This window comes from Conger conger, chromosome 4 (assembly GCF_963514075.1).
Source record: "Conger conger chromosome 4, fConCon1.1, whole genome shotgun sequence".
In the NCBI taxonomy this organism is placed as follows: Eukaryota; Metazoa; Chordata; class Actinopteri; order Anguilliformes; family Congridae; genus Conger; species Conger conger.
The window spans coordinates 18,704,231-18,720,784 of NC_083763.1; the positions used below are offsets into that span (position 1 = coordinate 18,704,231).

General features: G+C 43.1%; 1 protein-coding gene across 2 annotated transcripts; it reads left to right on the top strand.

Annotated features, from left to right (window-relative positions):
- The first annotated feature begins 1 nt into the window (after position 1).
- pgm1 (phosphoglucomutase 1) lies at positions 2-12,100 on the top strand. 2 transcript variants are annotated; one of them, XM_061238703.1, is made up of 11 exons: positions 2-339; positions 4,780-4,942; positions 5,792-5,938; positions 6,054-6,179; positions 8,554-8,744; positions 9,021-9,175; positions 10,060-10,175; positions 10,560-10,695; positions 10,878-11,061; positions 11,271-11,405; positions 11,836-12,100. In XM_061238703.1, the coding sequence occupies exons 1-11, from the start codon at positions 97-99 to the stop codon at positions 11,923-11,925; spliced, it is 1,686 nt and encodes a 561-aa protein (XP_061094687.1). In that variant the 5' UTR covers positions 2-96; the 3' UTR covers positions 11,926-12,100. The 2 variants fall into 2 exon arrangements, with proteins under 2 accessions (XP_061094687.1, XP_061094686.1); XM_061238702.1 differs by lacking the exon at positions 2-339 and adding an exon at positions 3,218-3,613.
- Positions 12,101-16,554: the final 4,454 nt, after the last annotated feature.

Here is a 16,554-nt window from a genome sequence, read left to right on the forward strand (position 1 = left end):
GTTCGACTGAGTTGTCGTGGAGTGTGTACGTGAGGTAGCTCGTTGGTGCAGATCCCTTCACTGAATACGCGGAACGCACGGGTGAATTCTGGCAAAATGAAAATAACTACAGTTAAAACCAAGCCTTACACCGACCAGAAGCCTGGAACCAGCGGCCTCAGGAAAAGGGTGACCGTGTTTCAGAATAACCCACACTATGCTGAAAATTTCATCCAGAGCATTATTTCAGCCACCGATCCTGCGGAGAGACAGGAGGGCGCTCTCGTAGTGGGTGGAGATGGAAGATTTTTTATGAAAGACGCTATTCAGCTGATCATCCAAATTGCGGCTGCAAATGGGGTAATGGCATACGTTTGTTTTTGTGTGTGCATTTCCTTTGCATGATATATTTATAAATTTTGCGGTAACTGTTTTGTTGTGCAACAGTTTCCTGGTCGGTACGTGTTCATAATCGGCTTCCCCTACATGTCCAGCTTTCTGATAGTATAGTGATCATCATCGAATTCAAAAAGAATGAAACGTTTATTTGCAATAGGCCTAAGTTAGCTACAGTAGTCCGGTGCTACCTATAGCCATAACTGGAGAGAGAAACGTGGTTTAAAGTGTATGCGGGTGGTAGTCTTCACCATGCCCAAATACGACAGGCATTGGGTTTCTAGACATTGGTACCAGTCAAATGACCTGTGTGATCTTGCAGTGAAATGGAGGTTGCATGTAAAACCTTTGGCATTTTCCCTTTGGCAGCCGGTTACACAAGGTCAGGCTACACTACTACTTCCACTGGACAATGTCATGAGCACATACGTTATTTATAATAGCTACTTTTCAATTTCCATGCGAATGTGGTAGCCTACACGTTTGGCGACTTAAACGAAATCCGGAACCGCGCGTGAAATTTGTTACTCTTGTTGCGACATGTGCAAGTAAAAGTGTTTCGTAACCATTGTGATGGTAGTGCTGGAATAAAAATTATGACTACAATATATTCTGGCTTAAGGAACTGACCTGGGGTCTACGTCAAGGCTGCACAAAATGGTTCGAGTCAGGATTTGGGGTGGGTGAGTGGATTCTGGATCAGCTCATTGGACGGCCAGGCGATTAAGTATCCCAAACGCTGATCCCAAGACACAATCATGGCCTGTTGCCTCGGTGACAAGAGAAAAAAGGGGCGTAACTGCGCAGTCGTGTTGCAATGCACACAAGGACATTGCAATAGCGAAGCAGGATGGTAAAATTCATACATAAAGAAAAGCGCTGTGTATGTTTAGGACAATCTTTCAAAATAGTATGCGTGTCTATGTTGGATTTATATTCTATATATAAACCATTGTAAACCATCTTTCCAGGATCCCTCTGTGTTATAAATCCTGGTCATTCTGAGGAGAATTTGCCCTGAACAGACAGCGGGGGCCTACCATTTCCACATTCTCAGCTGGAAGAGTTATGCTAAAGTCTGTTGTGCAATTTTCCATCAGTAAAAGTAGTAAAAGTGCAAAGATTTCCAACTGAGGACAACTGGTCAAATTAACAAAGGAATGACTATTCGTAATAACTCTTCATCTATGTTACCAAAGTGCAAAGATCATTTCTACAGTTTATTATGAACAAAGGGAAATTAAACCAAAATTAATGTTAACTATCATATGGACAAGAGATTTACTCCAATTCCCAGCCGTGTGTAGAAATGTCAGTAAAAGCCACAAGGTGGCACTGGCAGTGGCAATGAATGCCTTACAATGAATAGAAATTTACTGTGAATAGAATAGACCTTTACTGTGGTGGAAGTCAGTTCTAAGTACCAAGTTATTTGTCACCTGACAATGGTAATTATTATATGTATTGACTCTTCTCAAAGAACATTCATGTCAGGCATTATTTTTGCATACTTTAAACTGCAAAAATAACCACAACCACTGATACCACCTTAGATCAAAATGACCTTCCTTTAATGCACTACACAACACACATGCATGTGGGTGCATATGGAAACAGAAATTTACCACATAAGTAGTTTGCTAGACGGCGCAAGTGTATGTTCCAGTTACTGGTAGAAAGTAGAACCATGTTGGAACACGTTTGTGGCCAAGGAGGTCATAACAGAAGTATAGCCCTTGTGTCATTAAAATATAGCCATTGTGTCTTGGAAAAGTCCCAAACTGTTAAGGCCTACAGCACATAGATACCTGCAACCCCCGGCCCCCCTCCAAATAATCAATTACATCTGTCATGTAAGACGGTGCCATGGACCGAACCTAATGGACTATTTATTTGTAATGCAGGGCATGCTGTGCTCTGCTGTGGTCACTCTACACCGCACTCACAAAGGGAAGAGGGTGGTGTAGCAACACTTAAGCCAGAATACATAGCATCACTGCCAACTCTTGAGCCAGCCGTTGACAACAATGACGCAAAGCAAAGCTTATGCGCTGTTAATTTGCTCAATTACCAAAATAACACAGTCGTATTCAACACACACTTTTCCTCCTGTTAAATCTGAGGTTAAGTTGCTCCTCGGCAACAAACGGCACAATAGTTACTTTCTTTATCTTTCAATGTGTGTTTGCATGAAGTATATTTGCAAAGTAGAGGAATCATTCATATTTTAATGTTCCAAATTATCAGGACAGGCTATAGCCAGTTCTCTAGCGATTGAATGCTTTTTTTTCCTCTTTAAAACTCCCTCGATTTACTCCCAATTGTCCACATGGCTCTCAGCATGATTGAGTTGACGTTCATCTCCTAAACCATACAAACATGAAAAAGTGGCTTAATGGAGATCTCATCAACGCAGTCACATCTCTTCTTGCTCTTCTGCTAGTGAGAACACCGTTGCGTGTGTGGATGATACCAACTATTAGCATATCACGGTGACAAGTTTCTCCTCCGCCCTGATATACATACTGTACAGTAGCTTCGCCCCCATAGCCCAACATGCCTCTGAAGGCATTCCAGCTCCCCTATAAATCCGTGGCTTTCAGCAGCCTGGGAGGGAGCATGAGAGTGGGGAGGACCCCAGAGGCAGCCTCTGTCCCACACACTCCTGCACAGGGCACTGGCCATGCTGTCCCCCTCACCTTCATTGTTCTGGGACTGAAGGTAAAGAGCAGAAGCTCCCCCTCTTCCACTGGACGTGCTACGGCCGATGGTTCTGACAGTGATCCCCCTGGACAAGTGCACGGAAGCGTCTTCAGTTACAATCTCTGCCTTCGCGAGAGGTGCAGGGAGTTATTTTTGGGCTCCGAACTACTTCACATGAACCCTGAATATCGAATCGACCATTAGCGTTCCTGCATTGCTCCTCCTCTGGCCAGTGATTCTAATAAACCTCAAACTTTTTCATGGTTTTTCCACAACAATGGATGACAGCCCTTTGCAGGTGTTGACTCTGGAGACCGTTCCGTACCCTGACCAGAAGCCAGGAACGAGTGGACTGAGGAAGAAGGTGCACATTTTTGAGACCAAGCCGGATTACCTGCAGAATTTTGTCCAGAGCATATTCTCCTCCATTGATCTCAGGGACCGCCAGGGCTCCACTCTGGCTGTGGGAGGAGATGGCCGCTATTTCAATAAAACTGCTATAGAAGTTATTGTGCAAATGGCAGCTGCAAATGGGGTCAGTATTACCTCTGTGACTTTCATGTGTTCTTATAGGAAGGCATGCCGGACCTTCACTATTACAGGATTTGAAATCAATTTCACCAACTTATGGATGCATCCAAATGATTGCATTATTTGTACTTTTCAATAGGCTAATGTGCTTGTACTAGTGGCATCCAGAAATATTTAGGGGCTAAGCCCTTGTTATGACTCGTTATGTCTGAAATGTAAGCACATGTTCTACTCATTCTCAACAATTAGTTCATATTAGCTTGGTCCTCTTCTTACTGCTAAGACTAACACATGAACCCTAAAGCATCTGAACTGAAATTAGAGTTGCATAGCTTGTCTCACCACAGGGTGTATTTTTAGGGGATTGAATGGAGGTGTAGCACATAATCACACTGTCATAAAAAGAATCTGGAATGATTACAGCTAAGTTAATAAAGCTCTTGTGCAAAGCTGCTGCCACGGTTCTGTTCATTCACTATTAAGTATGTTGTTTTTCGTCACTGTATGGGCACCTTTTTAAATAAAATGGAGAAGATGGAATTGACTGGTTGAAAGGATTCCTGTTTTGTTGCATCTGAGTGAAAACAGAAGGGATTGTGAGAGTGCGGTGATGTTGTGAGTGATGAATGATTGATGAGTTGCTGAATCCATTGCACAGAGACGAAGTAGCATTGCTTCCCACACTGGGGATGATAGTCATTCTGTGGAAGGGTGGACACACCCTCCTCAGCAGCACATATCTGGTCAACAGCTCCCCCAGTTGGGAGTTAGGTCCTGGATAATATCGCTCATCCTGGTGCAGCTGTCCTCCAACGCCCTCAGGTTCATATGTATTCATCTGCTCCAGTTGAGGTCCAACAGGTGTTGATCTTGACTGGCATTCCCCTTTCATCTCATATATTTTCTTTATATCAAATTTAATGAGCTGGATGTAGGTCTAGACATTCCTCATGTCTTACTGGCGCAGGGTAATATCTCAAACATAGGTTTGTGCACAATGTGTGGGGGATTTTCTGTGCAGTTTGATATAGTGGAGCTAAATCGCATTGTGTTAAATCTGTGTTTATTTTCATACATTCTTATGCTTGTAAAAATTGGATCCTGGGTAATGTCAGGTGTTGGTTATGGGTGCGATATGGGACCTGACCTGCTCCCTTTGTTTCTCTGCAGATAGGCCGCCTGGTGATTGGTCAGAATGGGATCATGTCCACCCCCGCAGTGTCCTGCGTAATCAGGAAGATCAAAGCGATCGGGGGGATCATCCTCACTGCCAGCCATAACCCCGGTGGTCCCAACGGAGACTTTGGGATTAAGTTCAACATTGCCAGTGGAGGTGGGCCCAAAGACACTCAAGAAATAATAGCAAGAATACTTTTTCACCCGAGAATTGGTGAAAAGTGTGCATAATGGTCAATTGTTCTGTTTTTGTTCTAATATAATTTAAGGTAATGTAACTGGCTAGATGACCAGCAAACTGAGTGAGACCTCCTTTTTTACTAAATGAATCTATGTCTGATCTGTAAAAATATTGCTTTGACCGTGACACCATGAGATACTACTGTTGACATCCTGAGCTGATTGGTTAGGCTTGGCAACTGGTTGAAATACTTGACATCTGGGGAATTATAGCATGTGACATTTTGATTGAACCCTTTAACAGGAAGAGGAGTAGAAGCTTGTGTGAGAGGAGTGGTTTGCTTTGCTGTGTTGATATTTTGTTCAGCTATCATTATATTTCTGCTTGGTCTTACTTCCTTGTAGACTCTTCCACACAGATCAGTCCTTGCTTCTGTAGCTTGTCAACGTAACTCCATTAATGTATGTGAAGTAAATTAAATGAAAATCCACTTGTTTCTGTGTTTTTGCGTAATCGCAATACAGGACACAGTGTTCTCAAGTTGGATTGAGAAGTATGCTTTTACTGAAAATGATGTGTGCAATCTGGCTCACAGCAGTCATTTCCCCACAAAGCTTTTGCCATTCGAATGGGCACATTAACATCATAACTCAGCCATATGCAGAGAATGGCAGTCTTCCATGAGCCCACAGAGGGTTCTCCGTACAAACTGCCTCAGGTTTAAGCACTCTAGCCAGTGTGTCCTTCACCCTTGCTTGATCATGATTCATATTGGAAGATGATTTACAGGTTTTATGTCACTCTACCCCCTGTGATGTACCATAGGTCCAGCCCCTGAAGCCATCACAGACAAAATATTCCAGATCAGCAAGAGTATCGAAGAGTATGCCATCTGCCCTGACCTCAAAGTGGATCTGTCCACCATTGGCAAGCAGACCTTTGATCTGGAGAACAAATTCAAGCCTTTCACAGGTAAAGAGGTGGGATTGTTATTGTCTTGTTGTTAAAGCTTAAAGGGTGGTGTGATTTTGTTCAGAGGGTTGCAGGGCATTGGGAGAGGGAGTTATGCCATCTCTGTGCTTTACAGTGGAGATTGTGGACTCTGTAGAGTCCTACGCCAACATGCTGAGGAACATCTTTGACTTTGCTGCGCTGAAGGAGCTGCTGTCTGGTCCCAGTCACATCAAGGTTCGCTTAGACGCCATGCACGGAGGTGAGTCCTGACTGCTCTGCTCTGCTCTGTTCAGTGAAAGCCAGCCCAGTTTGTTCTCTAGACTGTACATAGTGCCTGTTTGTTCACAAAGGGCAGCTGCGGTGAATGTGTGGTTCAGCCCATAGGGCAGCTGACTCTCAAGCTGGATATGACTGTCCCACGATGTTACTGTCTCTGCTTCCCCCTGTCTGAATGAAGTCAAACAAATACAAGAGGAGGACATTCTGTCTACTCTCCTTTGAAAAAAGAGCAGCAAAAAACAAAGAGCACCTGTACTTTTGAGAATGTATTTCTTTAAATGCAGGTACAGTAGGCGAGAGCAGGGCATATTGTCACACTTTTCACTCTTACATTTCTTGGGTGCAGTACATCACATTGGAATAAATGTCATACCAAAAGAGGTTTCTCAGGCTCATATGTTGTATTCATTACATCTTCATATCGTGTTTCATTACAGAGTTAAGTACACAGTTAAATAGAGGGTGTGCACTTGTTACAACTTGCCAGTGAGTAAGTTGTCGCACTGGTAAGTTTGGATTTTTCAGCAATTAAGAGCATGACCAAGTCATTGTTAATATTTCTTTTATCAAGATTCAAAACTAAATATAGCTGCTTCAAAGGTCCAGTGGAGCTGAATCTGTGCATCTTTGCCCCCCAAACGCATTTGCTGGTACCCCGTTAATGTCAGTGTTGAACCACTGCGACCATCAAGAACCTGTGTGATGAACAACTGCAGTACAACCCCTCCCCCCCCTCCCACTCCCCATCAACAATTTCTGCAATTAACAACAGCAGAATACAAGCCTCACCCCCATCAAGAATCTCTGAAATTAACAGCAGAACACTGTGGCATGTGGCAGTTGTAGTCTCCCGCATATCTGACTAATCCAACTCTTCAGAGTCAGATTCACAGTTCAGGCATAAATTGCCTGGCCTAGGGTACAAGCATCAATTTGGTAGTCAGACTCTGCTAAAAGCCTGTCTTGTGTAGTCCAGGTATATGCATGCTACAATATATGACTTGAGACAACTTTCCCCAAACTGACATGTGCGCAAATTATGGCTATATCTCAAGTTCATCTTAATGTAGGACTGCAGATATATCAAAATACACTTTATTCATGCCTAAAAGAGTTTTGTGACATAAAATGTTAAGTACCATTTTTTTGCTTTTGAAGGTGAAAAATTATTAAACGGTCCTCACCTCACCTAGTGTGACTTTGACCGCATGCAAACAGAAAGTTGACCTCAGAACATGAAGTCACACAAAATAGCTATTTACATTTTGAGGTAGCATTGGAGGAATGAACTGGAGGAATGTCAACGTAGCCACAACTTACCCCGCTCTCACCTATGGTGGAACACATTTTAACATTACCTGATGGACCTCAATGTCAGTGTTTTTAGACACCTGCAATGTTAACATTGATGTAAAAAGCCAAGAGTTTATTTAAACGTTTGTACATTTGAGGTTATTGGGAAAGCTCACCTTCCAATGTTTTTTATATTAATTCAGTTTTAGTGTATGATTTTGACTGGCCCACATTTTTTGTTTGTGATGAAGGATATTTGAGAAGTTTCTGATAACCTGCCTGCTTTACAATGGTATATGAGGACGTTATTGTGTAACTCTAAAGCTGCCTGTACAGCAATGTAGTTTTTCTAGAGGCTGTACATATACATTTTATAGCATTTATTCGCAATAACATAATCATTATTTGTTACAGTATTTCATGTGATAAGTTCACAGGGCTTCACAGTTCACCCTGTCATTGGAAATAGTTACAACCTAAAATCATATTCAGTGTAATTTTTTCAAAAATAGTCAGGAAATGTATATACACAACCTATTGAATTATGCTGATGTACAAACATTTTTGGAGTTGCTTGAAGTGTATTTTCTTGCTTTATACTCTAATTCCCTATACCTGAAAATTTCTCAAATATCCTACATCGGAGAAATAGCTATCTGGATGCATTGAAAACATACACTAAACTGGAGTAATATTAGAAAACACATAAAGGAAACGGCCTTCAATAAGCAACAGAAATGAAGAAAGAATAGGTATATGCTTAACTTTAAACTTTCCTGGCCTCACAGCTATCCTACAGTATTTGCTCCAAACATAGTGCATCTGTGTTGAGGCATAACGTCTGTGACATCAAGCTATTAATCTGTCCATTAAAATGAGTTCTGAGATCACATGAGGATATCATTTAGATAAAGCACATCCAAACCAGTTCTGTTTCTACCTTGGTGGAGGTCTGGAGGTGTCAACCATTTTAAATGCGCTCAGTTACCTTCTTTCTGCTGTAAACCTCATGTGACCGAATTTAACCGACCCTGACCGTATCCCTTGGCTTTTTCCCTCAGTGGTGGGGCCCTATGTGAAGAAGATTGTGTGTGAGGAGTTAGGAGCTCCTGCCAACGCAGCCGTTAACTGTGTCCCCCTGGAGGACTTTGGGGGTCACCACCCTGACCCTAACCTGACCTACGCTGCTGACCTGGTGGAGGCCATGAAGGGTGGAGAGTATGACTTCGGAGCTGCCTTTGATGGTGACGGTGTAAGTGTGTCATTAATCGCTGGGCCTGGTTTCTTATGTATCCTGTCTTTTCAAAATGCTACAATCACAGGGCATTAAAAGCCTTGAGCGTTCTATTGACACTGGGCTTTCTATTGTGAACATCACTGTTGTTTCTAATACATGTATCCTGGATGTATCAAAGCTTTCATTTGATATTAGTCATTACTTTTTAAATACTGACTAACTGAAATGGAGGGTTGTGAATGACAAGGCAGCTCTCAGAGACAGAGACATAGTTGCGTCTCCCCCTGACAGGATCGTAACATGGTCCTGGGAAAGCACGGGTTCTTCGTCAACCCCTCAGACTCTGTCGCCGTCATCGCAGCCAACATCTTCAGCATCCCGTACTTCCAGCAGACGGGCGTGAAAGGCTTCGCCCGTAGCATGCCCACTAGCGGAGCTCTGGACAGGTAAGAGCTCAGCTTCCAGGACTCCAGGGCCGGACTGTCACGGCTCAGGCTTGGATGGAGAAAGTCGTCCTGGTTGTTTTAGTATTGATGTAACCGTTTCCCGTATTTTCAGGTGGTGTGTTGTTCCAGCTGCTTTTTGTTTGTATTGGCGTCGCGTTTCAGCGCTGTGTGAAACCCGACTCTGTGTCTGCTTACAACATGGCAAGAGAGCGTAGAGACTGACAGGGTCTAAATGAGGATTTTCATGACCTTTCACATATGAAAACAAATGAGCAGGCTCTGTCCTCACAGAAGTTTGGGTCATACAGAATTACGCAATTGAGAAATGATAAAATAATAATTAACTTCACCAGCACATAACAAATTAACTGAAACAATACACAGGATACTATTGTCTTTATTACTTTTATCTTCAAGACAACAAGGCCTATGAGTAGAAGCAGCGCGATGTAGCTGCAACAACTGTGTTGTGCCATATGTGTCACATGCCACTGTGGACACTCCAGTTATGCTTGGATCTCTCTGCTTTGCATTGCTGCTGGGGTCAACTCTGCAACTGTAACTTACCCAGAAAAATCTAAACTGTGCAGTTAAATGTGATCCTGCTTGGTCGTTTATGATTCCGGTGTGAAGACGGGTGATAGACTAGGACAAGCTCAGTGTCACTATTACTGAAAGTGAATAATTGTTTCCAAATAGGTGATAGTAATGCTTAATAAATAGTGAAGTGAATAGGCCTTTTTGTTCATTCTTCACCAGGACGGGTGCTAAAACATAGATAACATACCTAAAACCTTGTACCTAAAAAAAGGGTAAATTCTATTCAACCATATATTGTCTTTTATCTTGCTAGAATGACAAATAGTTTTCTTTGTTTCCTACAGTGTGGCTAAATCCACTAAGATCCAGCTGTATGAGACACCAACTGGGTGGAAGTTCTTTGGGAACTTGATGGATGCGGGCAAGCTTTCCCTGTGTGGAGAGGAGAGCTTTGGCACTGGTAAGTGTCAGGATCCTGTCAGCACAGCCGCTCAATAGAGCTCCTCCCACTACTCACTCCACAGCTAAATCAGGAGGTGGCAGCATTGTTCTGTTAACATAGCAACCAATTTTAAAACAGTATTGACATGAACCTGTGCCAGGACAAGTATTTCTCTGTTGCACAGATGTGAGAGTATTTATATCCTCCTAGATCAGCAGTGTTTGATGTGATGGTCATAATAATTATTGTAAAGCATCGGTCAGTAGGGCAGAGATATCAGGCCTGTGTGGAACCTCAGTCTCAGGGAATGTCTGATATAGGGAAACTGCTGGGACCTCCACCTGCGGAAATGTTGTAATGTATGTAGCTAATCCTCATCTGCCTCACACCCTTCTCTGCCAGGTTCCGATCACATCCGTGAGAAGGACGGCCTTTGGGCAGTGCTGGCCTGGCTGTCGATCCTTGCACACAGGAAGCAGAGTGTGGAAGACATCATGAAAGACCACTGGCAGAAATTTGGCAGGAACTTCTTCACTAGGTAAGCTGTGACATTTTTCTGCCCTCTGGTGGAGGGTGTGAGGAAATTGAGAGATGATATTGTAAGGCACTTCTGTGGGATTTTGCAAACTTGCTGTTCTCTTAAATAGTGTGAGAGGGAAGATGCGTGTTGTTGCTGATGATCTGACCTCACTATGTGGCATTTCTTTGTGCCTCTAAAAGGTATGACTACGAGGAGGTGGAGTCTGATGCTGCTAACAAGATGATAAAGGAGCTAGAGGCGGTGATGTTTGACAAGGCTTTCACCGGGCAGAAGTTTTCAGCTGGGGACAAGACCTACCAGGTGGACAAAGCTGACAACTTTGAATACAGCGACCCAGTGGATGGGAGCGTTTCGAAGAACCAGGTGAGAGCTGGTAATCTCTGCTGCTAAAATGTACAGTGTAGTGCAGGACAGTGGTGGTGCGACAGGATTTTACTACATCTTCCTCCTCCCAGGAATTGCCAGGCTGAAGATGTAAGTAGAGTGTAAATCTTCCAAAGACAGAGCTGGGCTCAGATGCAGTTTTCAGCTGGCGTGGCTTTTCATACACCTCCTATGTCTTTGTTGTGCAGGGCCTGAGGATCATTTTCACAGATGGGTCTCGCATCATTTTCCGCCTCAGTGGGACAGGCAGTGCTGGAGCAACGATCAGGCTCTACATAGACAGCTATGAGAAGGACCCCCAGAAAATATACCAGGACCCACAGGTGAAGCCTGAGTTCTGTTTACACTGCGATTCGCTCTGCCAGGGACACAGTAAACAAACTGCGGGTGATCTTTCATACTGTTCACAGGTCTCTGTGAGTCAAAGATTTTTGTGGGTTTAGACGGGGCCCGGCTGCATTATGTTGCCTAAAGAGATCACTGGTTCAGTGTTGCAGTTTGGTGTGAGACACAGCATGTAAATCCAGTGTTTGTTTAGAGATTTATGTCCGACAGCGCTTCTCAGTTCTCAGTGAACATTTGGCCTTGGACAGTCTGAAAGTGTTCTTCAACAGCCAGGTTGTTTTAACAAGCTGTGCTCTGTGAGGGAAACATCTGTGACTAAAACAGACTTCATAATTCAGAGTTAGTTCTTGTATCAGCTGAAATTAGGAGAAGCTGAGGTTTTTCGTGCTTGTGTTGTGATTGACGCAGGTCATGCTAGCTCCTCTGGTGACCATCGCTCTGAAGATCTCGCAGCTCCAGGAGAAGACCGGTCGCACTGGCCCCACTGTGATCACATGATGTCCTTGCCCTACCTCGAGCGCTGGACCACACCCCCGAAACACCCAAGCACCGTCTCGCCAGCCTCTGTTTTTCACTCATCTGGTCATCCCCCAAATTCCCTCACGCCATTGTACATAATATCCAAACGAGGAAGTGAAACTAACATACAACATTAATAAATGTTATATCACAATATCGTGAGCAGGTCGTCTCCTTATTTGCGATGCTTCCGGATGTTTCTATGTGTTTCTATCTTGCTGACTTTACATGGTCTTGTTGGCACCATGCTTCCCAGTATACAAACGCTGCCCAAGTTGGAGAGCGCAATCAATCAGAGATCTAGGAATGCTGTGCTTTGCCAGGGGCCTCAGGAATCAGAGTGAGGATGTGGTTCTGCTGATGAGACCATAAACAGCCTTGAGTCCTGCATAATCAAGCAGCTTATTTCTCTTTTATTTCTGGAGGAAAATAGTTAACCCATGTTACTGTGGTCCATGCCCAAATCCTCCCTACAGATTTCTTGTTTGTAGGTATTTTGACAACCTCTTCAAATGGATAAAGAAATTGAGGGTAAAAAAATCACATACCGCAACCGTACAATGAGTGTGCCAGAATATTCCATGTAAACAATCTCTTTAATCATTAGATGTCCCTGGCATGGACAGGGCTTGGGCTGTGATAACTAGGATTTTTGAGGTTTTGTGTGATGGACTGGGTGCTGAGTGAAGTCATAGGTCCTGTCAGTTGGGTTTGGGTTTCTTGGATAGGTGCTATAGGTGTGTTATCCAGACCAGCAGGCGGTCTGCTTGGGCAGATGGGATCTGGATAAAGAATGGTATGCTTCACCAGACCAGCCTTCTGTTCCCGTGGTGACGTGAAGTGGAAATGGCATTTTGAGTGGGGGTGAGTTCTCCAGATCACATTATTTTCCCCTGTGTTAGGCCTGACATCATTCTTTTTCAATTCAGCCTTCTTCTGGGCCTGAACTGTCTCCAATTTGGTTAATATGACAGAGGTTGGAAAGTATGGTATGCCAAAAGTACTGAGATCTCTTTTTTTTCTCCTTACGTTTAAAATAATTGCCTTGGCACACTGACGCTCACCCTACACCGATATCTGTCATAGCTACTGATGGCCCTAGCATAATAACCCACGGTTTGTGGACTCCCTCTCTGCAGGAGGAAGGGTTAAGCCCAGTCACCATGCACAGGACAGCTCTTGGCAGCAGGTTGCTCTTTGTGCGGGGGAAATAATAGCTCAGAGTGTTTTTATCCCCCTCACGGAAGGGCCGGGATTCACAGGGCTCACACAGGCACGGTGCAGAGACACATAATGCACTCTCCTGTTCAGCCTCTAATGGTTTGCAGGTTTTGTTTTGATTGGCTGTCATTACGTCAGGTAATCGTAATAACGCACACGTTTCTTCTGACTGGTCCAGAGTGATTACATTCTTAAATTATTTTTTTAATGGCTGACAAGGTGTCTGTAATTTTAGAGCAGCCCAGGGGCAGTGAATCCACTGCGGACATCCACAGTACATCAAATGACATGTTCAATTTCGATATGGCCTGAAAAAGCAAATGAGATTTTCAAATAAAAACCCAGAGGCAAAAGTTCTGAATAGAAAAATAAATGACGAATTATGTGTGACGTGTTCATACATGAGTGAGTAAATAATGTTCAGAATTAACGTGAATGGTCGTAAATATAAATAATACATATAGCAATGTATTAGAGTACTAGAGTAATAATGAAATCAATTGTTATCGGTTTAAAAGGCATTGTGCAAATTAAAAAGAAAAAATATATATATTCAGATAGAAAGTATTGTGATGTTTTTCATAAATGCTTCACAAAGCTGAAAAATAAAAGTTGCATTTTGCAAATGCTTTAAACTGAATCATGAAATACTAAAGTCTTAATCTGCATACTGTAATGTGGAGAGTACGTTCCTCTTACTCATGCTAGTAAGACTGGATGTGGTTAATAGATCATAAAGGGCACATATTACAAAAAACGTGGTGAGGTTATTGTTTTCACTTCATGGGGAAGTGGAAGAATTCAGATAACCAGACAAACTACAGGGGCAAATTAAATAAAAATACTACCCACCCACCAGACACAAATTATAAAGCAAGTGTAGATTTGAAGTTCCCTCGGGATATCAGCCAGGAACTCTTGTGGTACATGTAGTTATTCATTAGTGGGAGAGTAAGCCAAGATTTTGATTCAATCTCTGCCAAGACTGGATCCTCTCAATTTGATATCAAGATCATGAGAGGCATGTAGTCTACAAAAAGAGGCGAGAGAGCTTTGGATTTTCAACAAAATAACAGCGTGAGTGTTGTGCCAGCGCAGGTAGGAAGTCTCATTTATCTCTCGCTGTTTACTGAGGGAACTGAAAGCTCTAGGTAAACTCTAAACACATAGACTGTAAATGCTGCCTGCATCTGATCATTATTTTTATCAACGATGTTTCCTTGTCCTGCAGGAGTTCATTTCATTTCCCGAAGCTGCCAGGATCTGACAAATTATTGGATAAAAGAGCTATGGTGCCGTCAAAAACTATTTGCCCCCTTCCTGATTTCCTCTATTATTTAGTATTTTTCACACAGAATTATTTCAGATCTTTGGACAAAATTACATATTAAAAAAGGGAACCTATGTAAATACAAAACAGAATTCAAGTTATCAAACACCTGATCTTAAAAACTGGTTTCCCCACTGGTTTGCAGCATTAACTGCAATTGAACACTTCCTATAATTTCATATTAGTGTTTCACATCACTGTGGGGGTATTTTAGCCAACTTTTCTTTGTATAACTGATGTAATTCATACAAATAGGTTTGGGTCAAAGGAAACTGCAGAAGTTGTTGAAATAAATCAGTCAGTGTTACAAAGCCATTTCTAAAGCTCTGGGACTTCAACAAAGCACAGTAAGAGCCATTACCTCCAAATGGAGAACACTTGGAACAGTGGTGAATCTTCCCAGGAGTGGCCAGTCTGCCAAAATTCCTCCTAGGATGCAGTGACAACTCACCAATGTCACAAATGATCCCAGAAGGAGATTCAAAGATCTGCAGGCCTCTCTAGCCTCAACTAATGTTAGTGTCATGACTCTGAACCTGAAAAGAGCAGTTCATGCTCAAAAACCTGTCTTTAATAAAGCAAAAGAGTGGGTTAAAATTCCTCCACAGCAATGTAAAGACTGATATCCAATTATAGGAAATGTTTGGTTGCAATTAACCAAAAACAGTTTCACAAGGATGATATGGATTTTTGATGGCTTTCATAATTAAATCAATAAAAGCATTTTTAAAAATGTATTTTGTGTTCACTCAGGTTTGGTTTGTCTAATATTGCACTTTGTCAAAACCATTCAGTGTGCAAAAGAATTGTATTACAAATCAATACAGATTGATTTGTGTATTTGTGTGTCTAATGGTGGAGAATCTCTACTGCTGCTGACAGTGGATCTGTGTTTGTGTTCAGGTGCCGGTACTAGACAGCTATCCGCCCAGCCTACATCCGCCTCAGACAAGGCAGCTCTCTCTACCTCCTGTACCAAAACATGCATTTCCTGCACGTGGCTATAATTGAAGATAATTAGAGACAGAATCAATAGGGAGCTCACCATCCGCCTTTTCACTGGCCACTCATCACTCTGCATGCCATGCTGGAAGGTACAGAGGAGATCCAGTGGGATCTTCACTTCTGTCATATGCCAGTCACACCTAGCTGTTAGTTTCAGCCAGAACACCAGAACTGTCTGCTATCCCAGAGTACACCTACATTTAGCAGGGATACAAACAAACAACAAGCCGTAAAATGAGAAGCTTGAATACGTATCAACTTCAGGTTAGGAGGCAAAGTAAGTGGGAAAAATGTTTTCTTCGCTGGCAACATCTTAGTATGACCTGTCAGACCCCCCCTGTGGAGCTGTGCTGAATGGATGCCCAGGAGAGTGATGTCTTTAGAAGGGCTCTCTAGTAAGGGGCCGCGGTGGCGCAGCAGGCTAAGATGCAGTGGACTTGCGTTTGCAGTTCGCTGCAGTTGCACACCGGGTCCTGCCAAAAGCCAAGTTTGGCCGGCTCACGTGGAGCAGCACAATTGGCTCGCTGCTCCAGGGGGAGGGACTTAGTAGTGAGGGTTAGTAGATCACTGCACAAAAAGCACCTCGGGCGCTTCGGGCGCCTTGGAATCACAGTTACCAGCATGTGGCGAGACGGCTTGAAGATGGCGTGCCGCTCTCGTAGGGCCGCCAAGGGACGGGATGTGGGCGGTGTATATAATACTAGCTCTAATTGAATTAGATGGGGTACAATTGGCTACCAAATTGGGAGAAAAAAGGAAAAAAATCCGAAAACAATTATTTTAAAAAAAGAAGAAGGGCTCTCTAGTATGACACTACCATCAGAAAGTAACTTTGTAGGAACCTGGATACAGAAGCCCTGGGGGGAGAAGAGCTTGCCTGTATTTGAAGATGAACACTGAATGACCACACAATTGGCCATTTCCCATTGCACAAAACAGTTCAGGAGCCATCCATACTGGAACTATTGGGTTCCTCAGTAGTTCCTGGAATGCATTCCTGTTGTTGTTTCCACCAAACTTCAAGAACTGCAATGATAGGAATTTTGGAGGTG